At 41.4% G+C, this 10,467-nt stretch overlaps 1 protein-coding gene across 1 annotated transcript; it reads right to left on the bottom strand.

The window, feature by feature from the left end:
* Window positions 1–8,594: 8,594 nt before the first annotated feature.
* Window positions 8,595–9,887, bottom strand: TUSC1 (tumor suppressor candidate 1). The gene has a single exon (XM_080574033.1). The coding sequence runs from the start codon at window positions 9,768–9,770 to the stop codon at window positions 9,189–9,191; it is 582 nt and encodes a 193-aa protein (XP_080430159.1). The 5' UTR covers window positions 9,771–9,887; the 3' UTR covers window positions 8,595–9,188.
* Between the last annotated feature and the right edge of the window lie 580 nt (window positions 9,888–10,467).

Genomic DNA, 10,467 nt, shown 5'->3' with positions numbered 1-10,467 from the left:
AGTCAAAGTCAGATCAGAAGAGTTTATTTATCTTTATATGAGAAGACACACCAGGATGCTTGTATGGAAGGCACATGAAACTATATATTTCTGTATAAATTTCAGAAATATTAACAACTTAAAAATTTTCAATGTCAATGGGCAGTTGATTTGAACAGCAGTTATGTTGTACCTCATTTTGCTGCAAAGCACCATTTGTCAATGACAAGTATTTTGACTGTTTGTTTTCTTTTTTTTCTTTATGGACAAAATTACATTTTTCCAACTTCCAGAGAAAATGCTCATAAAAATGCATCCTTCTTTTCTTACTGAGGCAGCAGTAGTGATCGTAAGGACTCCAGTTATGAATAACGTTATGAAAACCAGTGTGTTGGCTTTATCAATCAAAACCCTCAGGGTAAATCTGTTATCATAAAAATAAATAAATAAATAAATCTTTCTTTTTCCAGAAAGAAAAGAGGTGTGGAAACCTCTCAAATAAAGAGGAGATTCCCTACTGAATCTATCCCTGTTGTGAACTTCTTATCTCAAGAGGTCTAAAGAGAGAAACAAAAATTCCCTAAGATTAGGAATGATGGTGGAACCTCTCGATACTTTAAACCAGGGTTATTAAAAGAGAAGCAAAGGTAGAAAGTATTGGTGTGTTTGTGTGGGTGTGTAAAGAACTAGGCGAACCAACTAAAAGGCAGTACTATTAAAAATCTATTTAAAGGCAGTACTATTAAAAATCTATAAAGTACTATTAAAAATAGTAGGCCTCTGAAGCAAAGGCTGAGAACCCACCACCCTTATTAACAATGAAGTCAGACTTACGCCATACAGCAAGCTATAGATTAACAAAAGGCCTCTTTTCTATCCCAAACACTGCATTCCTTTTTTTTTCCTGCAGTGTAAAATTGTGGCATTAAGACAACACAGTTCCCCTCTAGTGAAGCCAAGTACACTCTCAGAAAGAGTGAGTTTGAATTTCTTTATGCCAAAGAAAGAAATTGCATCTTGAATAAACTCTCTAAGCTTCAAGTTGTCACATAAAAGTCCCACCTTCAGCTGTGTTTTTTAAGAAAATAGCAGCATTCCTATATTTTGCATTGTGTCTAACGCATTGAGACTACTCTGTGAAACTGGTGCTCGATGAACCTCTCAGAATAGCTTAACACATGGGGGAACATAAAGACTTCAGATCCTATTTGGCAGTAGACATTGGTTAACACAATGATATTCTCAGCTTTTCTGAGATTACAGTGCTTCTTGGCATAGAAAAAGGGAAATCTTTCCACTCCTGGTGTAGCTTCATGCATAAAGGACTGAAATGAAACTCAGACAATTGCAGTTTGAGAGTTAGATGGCAGCATTCTTTCCCCCTATTTGAAAGCAGGCTTTAATTTAGCTCTAAATGCAGTTCTAAATGCAATTGAAAAGTACTTTTTGTGTTGGTCCACTTCACAGGAGTGTTCCCAGGACACACTGTAACAGTAATGTGAAGATAAGTTTGCATGGTGGAGCATTAGGAAGCTCTGGGAAGAGCTTCCTCCTTTCTGCTGTAGAAACAGCAGAAGGAACAAACTGCAGAAAAGCAGTAAGAATGGCATGTACTTATAGCACCTACTTTTCAAAGTTACAAATACCCTCCCACACATTTGTGTGCAGCTTCTCAGGGCATAGGTCAGGAGACAAATGGGTACTACGTAAATCCTGGAAATTTACTGTAGTGGGATTGCAGGAGTGCTCACAGCCAGCTCACAAAGGGTGCAAAAAAGCATGCCCAAAGCCAGCATAAGATCACCAAAAAAAACAAAAAACAAACAAAAAAACATAGCAAAAAAAAACAAAAAAAGAGGAGAGGAAGTCTTGAAGGTGGTGTCTGAGTCAGCACAGGAAGGTAACAGGAACAACCACAGACTCACAGATAAAATGCAAAAAGTAGATTTATTCTCGTTACCACACCAACCAGAGGATCCCTGAAACAGCATCTGAGCAGAGGTACACGAGCGGGAATTCAGGAACTGCTAAACAGGGTCCATGAGAGGAGAATGCTGGCCTGATGGATTCCCCTGTTTTTATCAAGAGTTTGTGCGGGAGCAGTTTTTATCACCATGCTGTGATTCTTACTGTGATTCTCACTGTGCTTCACTGATCTTTTCTGTACCGAGGCCAAGAGCTCAAGCACATCCGATAGGGCACCTCCAAATCTTCCAAACACCTGTGTTACCTATGCAGAGATGTGCTACTTGTCAAACACACAGAGCACAAACAGCAGCAGTCTTAATTTATGTTTTTCTACATTGCTGCTCCCCAGACTATACATGTTCCTAGCTGTGAGGTCACTTGAGCGTATTAATAATCCTCTTTGCCAGTTTTCCATTCTGATCCCATCCTCCTTGCCAATCTTCTGCTTTTAACCCATTTCTCCCAACTGGTGCTATTCTTTTCCTAAGGAGTCCTGGAAGAACCGCCTGACTACACGTGTTTTGGGGCTGGGCTGCTGGACAAATTCCTCAGACACACACATCTCACTGCTTCTGAATAGTTTTGAATCAAAATATGAGCATGAATGAGTGAAGGTACATTTTGTTCTTGCTTTTGTTTTCAGTTTTTTGTTTGTTTGTTTTGTTTTGAAGAAAGCCCCTTCTTTTGAAGGAAGCTCCTTCCTTCATCTCCTCTTGAGATGTCCTCCAAGCTGGACAATTTAAATTTAGCCAAGAGTATCTACAAAGATTTAGGAGATGTGCAACTTCCCACATACATTAGCCTGATTGCTAGCACTATTTTCAGCACTAGCATAAAATTCTCAAGCAAGATGTAAGTTGATTTTTACACTAGTTTCTCAGCTGCTTCTTTCACAATAAAGATAGGATTAAAATGTAAAATAGGCTCATCCTTCCTCTGTCAAATGAACAGGGCCTTCTGAGCTGCTTTTGGTAGTAAAAACCTTACATTTAGATTTCAGAGCATCTTTAGAGTCTTAATTCCTTATTTTAGATTTTGCATGCCAAAGTCCTTCAGTAAATCCAGTCACTTATATTTAGAGTGGAGTGCAATGCAATATGTAACTATCATTAAAGCTAAAGTTCTAGTATCACCAAAAAAAACAACAAAACAAAACAAAACAAAAAAAAACTTTATCGGATTTATTTGAAAAGATCTACTTTTGTATATACCTTATCTTTTACCTTTGGAGTGTTAAGAATCTTTGGGAAAGCATGTTGTACTGGGTCTGGCTGGGATGTTAACTTTCCCTGCAGCAGCCCATACAGTGCTGTGCTTGTACACTACACTTAACTACACTTGTAGTTAAAACAGCAGTGGTATCACACCAGTGTTGTGTCTGCTGCTGAGCAGTGCTGGCACAGCATCAGGACTCTCTCTAACCCTCCTAGGGGGTGGGCAAAAATGTGAGAAAAGAAATATCACCAGGGCAGCTGAGCTAAACCAACCAAAGGGATATTCCATACCATATGATGTCACACTCAGCAATAAAAGGCAGAAAAAGGAAGGTGGGGGGGGGGGGGGGGGGGGCCTCGTTGTGAAAACATCTGTCCTCCTCCCGAATACCGGCTATGTGCATTGAGGCCCTGCTTCAAGAATGTGGTCAAGCATCGCTCATTTGTGGGAAGTAGAGAGTAATTTCTTTCCTCTGCACTTCCACATAGCCTTTAATTGTTTTGTTTAGTTTTCCTTTTCCCCTTCCCTTTTCCCCTTTCCTTTTTTTTTCCCCCTTTAATTAAATGTTAATTGTTTAGTTAAATTTTTTAGTTAATAATAATCTTTCCGTAATAATTATTTATTTTTTCCTTTAATTAAATCATCCTTATCTCAACCTGTGAGTTGTTCTTTCCTTTACTTCTTCCCCTCCTCATCTAAGGAGGGGGAGTGTGAGAGCAGTTGTGGTGTTCAGCTGCCTAGCAAGGTAAAACCACCACGCATGTCAAGTACACTGATCTGATTCTAAATGATTTTACATCATCCACCTCTTTTTTGAGCTTTTTTTTTGATCACCTGTGCAGCACAGAAAAACTCACTCTTATTCAAACTGTAAAATCAAGATAAGATTTTTTTCATAAACTTAATTTAAATATATATATATGTATATATACATACATATATATATATCATTCAGGAATGATATATATATATATAAAATTTAAAAATGACAAAAAAAAGACAAAATTCAAAATTAGATATAATAAAAATCTCTGCTGGGAATGAGGCTTTCTAATAACCAAGTTGAGGGATTTGACTGCCTCCATCCTGAAGAAAGAATAACCAAACATACACAGAATCATGATTCTGACTGAGCTGTAGACACTGAACTCTGTTTAATAAAGAGAAGAAACACAGGTGCAGCTAACTGTTAGCAATTCACATACAAACACACCATCTGTTACTCCTGTAGCCCATGTAATTTTTGTAAGTAGTCATTACAGCAAAAGTCATGACCACCAACATACTAGAGCTGCTGTATTTATACACTTCACAACCACCTCAACTCTCCTCATGACAGGCTAATCAGCGTCAGGCTGGGTCAGGTGTTTGGAAATGCATTTGTCAAAATACACCTGGATGCTGCCAGTAATTGCAGCACACTTCCTCCATAGAACCAGTCTAGGTGCCAAACTTCAAACATGTTTGAGGCCACTGAAAATCCTACAACACTCACAAAACAGAGATGCTAAATCTGCTTGCTGTCACAATTTTTTGCCTGAGATAAATTAACCCTAATGAGCATCACTGCTAATAATCTCAGTAGAGATAGCTACTTCAAAGACATGCAAGTGTATGACACAGTTGTTTTTCTCCTTGGTGCTAAACTTTTACTTTATCTCAACTTTGCATTCAATATTTTTATTCATTAAAAATACACCAATATATATGAATATAACTCCATCAGGTTTTGTTTGGTTGTCATGTCTTTTCACAGTAATTCTCTTTCACAAAATGTTCCCTTTCTCGGGCTTATCCAACCAATTTGCTTTCTTCCCAGCCTTGTTACACACTCTCTCCTATAAAGCGGGATCTAAAGCAGCCTCTTTGTGCACTCTAAATGTAATGTCTTTTATCTTCTGTTCTGCTACAACTACATTCTGACTGCACAAAGACCCTTGACAGCACAAAGAGCAAGGAAATGGCCTTGAAAGTCATGAAATAATACTGGTAGCAAGATTTTAAAAGGAGCTTTATAATCACTTGCTGCTATTATCTTCTGAATGATACAGGGTTTTATTTTGGAGGGAATGTGACAGTAAATTCAATCTGAATAGTGTATTTAATGATGACTGCTCCGAGGCAGTTACCCCTCAACTTCCCAGTATGACAATACCAGACATCACTCTAACATATACAGGAAATACCTTATTAATTTGTGATCACTACAAATCTGGCTCTAAGTCAGTACTTCAAATAATTTGTGAGTTTGGAAAAGGGACTTTCTATACAACTTGCAAATGTCTTGGCTGAACAGAAAAAAAACAAAATGGGATATGGAACACAGTGAGATACATAGAAAAGGAAGTGTAACAGACGACTGCTTTGATGGGAAAGTATCTAACTTAACTAATCTGAATGGCATTAGTTTATCATACAAAGACATTTAATTTATTTCATTATTCTCTGTAGGCAGCTAAAGCACCCCAAGGTCCTAACATATTCAAGAAAATGAGCACAGCGGACAAAGACTCTCAGAGTGCAATATTTAATGAAACTTAAATTAGGTCTCAAAAGAGCAATAGAGTGTATATTAAACATGGCACTGACACCAAACCATTCTATTCATACGCATGTGTTTTAAAGTAATTGCCATCAAATGTACACAGGGCCCCAGAAGATTTTTAATATAGCCATGCATATATATTCCATTTTAGCATATACTTTATAACATTTTGTTAACATAAGGCATAGGACAGAAGGGTAAGCAAAGGTCTGCAGCTAAGACTGAACATTTAAGAAACAAAATTGTATTAGTAATGAAGTGAAAGGATACAGGATTTGACATTCTGTTTAACTACACAAATTCATATATACATATATTTTTTCTGAAAGCAAGTTATGGGATTATATATTCATATTTTAAATACTGCAATTTAACAGGGTGATCAGGTAGCCAATATTGTCAAATATTTTATACATTCTGTTCCTGTGTTTCTATGTATTTATCTATAAACAAAAGAAAACATAAAAAAAAAGGTCACCAAAAACCTCAAATCCAAATATGGATTTAATCTAGTCTCTAATTTGCAAAATAAAACACACACAAAACACCTCATTTTCAAACTCACTTTCATACAGCACTACAAAATACTGTAACCTGAAAGTTAATTACAAGCTAAATACATTCCTTTAAACAGGAAAATAATCCATTGGTCCCCAAAAATAAAATTTCAGTTAGCTATGACAAAGAAGTAGATACTTAAAACCTGCAGTTAAAAACATGAAAAAACTCCTAATTTTGAAATCCATTGTGTTGAAAACTATCAGAATAGGACTGACATTATTGTGAATTAAAAAGGTAAATGTACGAAAAGGGTAACAGGACAGCATGGTTCAGTTTGCTGAGTATAATGCAGCAATTCTGTTCTGTAGTGAACTCTTCCAAATCCACGGTAGGAGCAGTCAGTCAGACAACAGGAGGGAAGGCTCAGTGCAGCAAGACATAGAAACACAGCCTTAACATCTAGAACAGAAGATGAATAAATACTTGTCATACAGTCCAGAATGTGATAAACAGAATTAAAGACAAGATTTGGGAGTAGGAATTGAAAACTAAATTTACAAGATTTGACTGCTTATCTGACAGAAAGCAGAATAAAAGAGGAATAAAACAGACCGCAATCAAATGTAGAGGAAGGTTTAAGCACTTCTTACAATTGTAATAGCTTTGTAGAATCCTAAGAGTCATGAGGGATTGGACTGGATGATCTTTCAAGGTCCCTTCCAATCCCTAACGTTCTGTGACTGTGATTTACCTTGGAAAAGGCCTTCAAGAAGAAAGGCCTTCACATCTTCTATCACTTCAGATGCATAGATGCTGCAGTTTATCAGACAGTTCCAGAGATGTTCTAGGTTTTCCGCCAGCCATCAACACAAGGGGTTTTGGCTTTAGAGACAGGTGTGACTGCTTCTGTAATGGTATAAAATTACTGAATTTTAGAACTAGTCACGTAGACAAATTCAGATTACAAGCATTAAGTCTTTATAGGTATATACTTTAGGAAGTATATTCACTTTTCCAGCAAGTCTTTGTAGTTTCCTGTAGTCAAAGGTCATGCAAGTGTGTCATAAAGGAAACCTACCACCTGCAAACCATTAGTTGAGGAACACTGAGTGTTATTTTTGCATAATTTTACTGGAGAGAACTTTATCTAAATCTTGAATTTTCTTGCCTTTTGCTCTCACCATCAGATCAGATGATTGATTGGTTAGATGAACCTTTAGCAACTTGACTTAATTAAGTGATACTTTACTGCAATTCACCTGGAAGCAACAATTTCAAAATTAATTAATTAAATAAATAAAGCACTTCCCATAAATTTGAGTCTTACCAATATAATTGAGATTTTTTAAATTATCTGGTTTTGCTTTATGAACTCTTTGTCAAGGCATATCTAGAGCCCATTTTATGAATTTAATAAGAACACTTTATATAAAACTTGTGGAGAGTTTTTTGTTTTTTAATACTAATATTCTTACATTATCTGGACTATAAAGACCTCCATTAGTTGGAGGGCCCCACAAGTTTAGTTACAAAGTTTTGCATATTGCATTAAAAAAATATAGAATCACTTTTTTTTTTTTTGGTACATCACAGTACTTTCTAAAAGGATGTTTTTTGAAGGTACACAGTTGTACTTTTCTAATGTTGTATTTTAACACCATTCTCCATTGTACTATTCTGACAAATTCTTCATGCTGCTTGGCTATTCATCATATTCACACTCCAATGAAAAATGCAAGAAAATAAGACAATTGGCTGTTGTGGTGATTGTATCTATCGTAATTCTTGAGTATTTAATTAATTCAGACATTTATAAAAACGCTTTCACATTTATAAAACAAGGTAATCAAGCAATAAATCCACACACCAACACCCAAGATTTCTCATTAAGGGGCAATTAACTGTACCATGTGACACTTTTTTTTTTTATGTATTGAGAACGCATTATTTGATGCTACAGATCGAAAAAGATGGGACGAGTTAACAAGTGCAACAGCACATTATAATTGGAAGCTTACACAGACATTATGCAAAGGAGTGACTGTTCAAGTTATATCCAAAAATCCATAGGATGGCATTTAAACCTTTTAATGTTACTTTGAGCTGAAATAGAGCTTGGCTCTATTGAAGCTATAAAGGAACCAACCCCAAACCTGGAGACACCAGACAGCTTTTAAATGATAAAAAAATGAAGCAATACCACAAAACAAACTCCAGTGTCAGTTCTTCACAAGGCTTGTTCACCAGCTGGTTTTATCAAGGAAGAGAGATCTGAAAAATAACTAAATGTCATGTGCTTAGAGGAACTGTGTTACAAAAGTATGACTGGTGTTTCACCTGTAATTTCATAGTAACTGCCTGTTACAAATCACACTTGAGACAGTCGCCTGGTGTGTCACATTTTTATTATCAGGAATTTTATGCAATTTTATGTGAAAGTGCAAAATACAAACCAATATTGACATGAGGGTGAACACAGTCCATTCTTAAAGACAACAGGTACTGTTTTTGACTTAATGTCCAGACAATTCAGTGTTCGAGGGATTACCAACATTTTACCAGAGTGCTGACCAAGAAGCTTGCAAGCTTCCTCCACCCCCTTTTATAACGGACGTACACAGGACACAGAGAAGTAGCCAGACATCTTTTGACGGCCTCTATGGCTACCGAGACCTACACGGTGCTCGCTAACTCAACAAGCGACCCGCAGCAGATTCCCTAAGAAAGGGCAACTCAGTGCTGTGAGTCGGCGTGAGGCCAAATGTTCGCTTCCCTGTGGCTCCTTCCTCCACAGCAGCGGCTTCGAGGCCTTCTTCCCCTTCAACTTTGGCCTCCCCGAAGCGTCGCATCTCCACCTGACCCCGCTTCTCCGCCGTCAGCGCTTCCGGGTCGTGCCCTGGGGGCGGGGGAAGATTGAAAAACACACCGCCGGCTCCTCCTCCGGGAAGGGGCTCCCCACTGAGGTCCCTCCAGGGGCCGGCTACACGGGCGCCACCAGCCCCCTCTTCTCCAGCGGCTGCTCGGGGGGGGACGGCGGCCGCTCGTCGCCCTCCTCCAGCAGCAGCTCCTCCAGCTCCCCGTCGTCCGGCCCGCCCACGGCCCGGCAGCGCCGCAGATGCTGCAGGGCCCGGCGGTGCTTCTCCTGCAGCCTTCCCAGCTCGGCGCGCAGCTCCTCCGCCTCCCCTGCCGGGGCCTCGGGCTTGTCGGGGTCCCGGGGCTCGGGCCCGAGCAGGGCCTGCCGGAAGAGGCAGCGGTTCTCGCGGCGGAGCCGGCGGTTCTCCAGGCGCAGCCTCGCGTTCTCCTGGCGCAGCCGCGCGTTGTGCCACTCGCGCTCCTCCCGCTGCCGCAGCGCCTCGCTGTGGCTGGCCGCCAGGTCCGCGTAGCGCTCCGCCAGCTGCTGCACCGAGCCCCGCGACTGGCCCCGCCAGCCCTCCTGGCCCAGCTCCTCCGCCCCGCCGCAGACCCCCCTGCCGCTCCCGGCGGCGGCAGCCAGCCCCGCCCGGCACCTCCGCGCCGAGCCGCTACAGCCCCAGCGCCCGTCTACGGCGCGCATGCGCCTCATCCGTGCCGTTCCCGCAGCCCGCCTGCACGCCCCGATGCCGCCGCCGCTGAGCCCGCCGCCGCCGCCGCCGCCGCGGGAGGAGGGAGGGGCGCGGGGCGCCGCCGCCGCTCTATGGAAAGCGGGGGGCGGGGCCCTCGCCCGACGGAGGGGAGGGAGGGGGCCGCGGGGGAACAGCCGGTGCGGGATGCCGCCGCCATTTTGGGGCGGTGCCGAGCGGGGCGGGGCGTGCCGGCGGCGGGGCGCGACATGGCGGCTCGTGGCGACCTCGGGGAGGGGGTTCTGCCTGCTCGGGCTGCGTCGTGGTGCTGCCCGGCCTCTGAGGCCACCTGGGAATGCCCCCAGCCACCCGTTCCCCACCCCTGATGGGGTGAGGGGTCCTCAGCTGGCACTAGTATCACCCAGAAACTTCTTGTGCTTGTGGGGTACATCATTATTCAAAAGCGGTGCTGACGGCCTGTAGCAAAGTTAGTGTCAGAAGTGCTTGTTAATCAAAGTCATGGCCTTATACATGGCATTTAATCCATTGCATTGCCGGGATTTAAGGAGAAAAAATGCAAGATATAAGCACATAAAGTTCACACGCTTGTGTATGAATCGCTCTTCGTGCTCATAGGTGGTTCAATCACAAAATCATGTGCACTCATACATGTGGTTTCCAAAAGAACAAAGAAAGGGTGTAGAGGGGTCCATATCCACG

The sequence above is a fragment of the Anser brachyrhynchus genome (assembly GCF_964034855.1).
Source record: "Anser brachyrhynchus genome assembly, chromosome: Z".
Taxonomy (NCBI): Eukaryota; Metazoa; Chordata; class Aves; order Anseriformes; family Anatidae; genus Anser; species Anser brachyrhynchus.
This window is presented reverse-complemented; position numbering and strand designations above follow the sequence as displayed.

What these genes read in the sequence shown, in the direction of transcription:
- TUSC1 (XM_080574033.1), bottom strand. Translation starts at nt 9,770, where the DNA reads ATGAGGCGCATGCGCGCCGTAGACGGGCGCTGGGGCTGTAGCGGCTCG.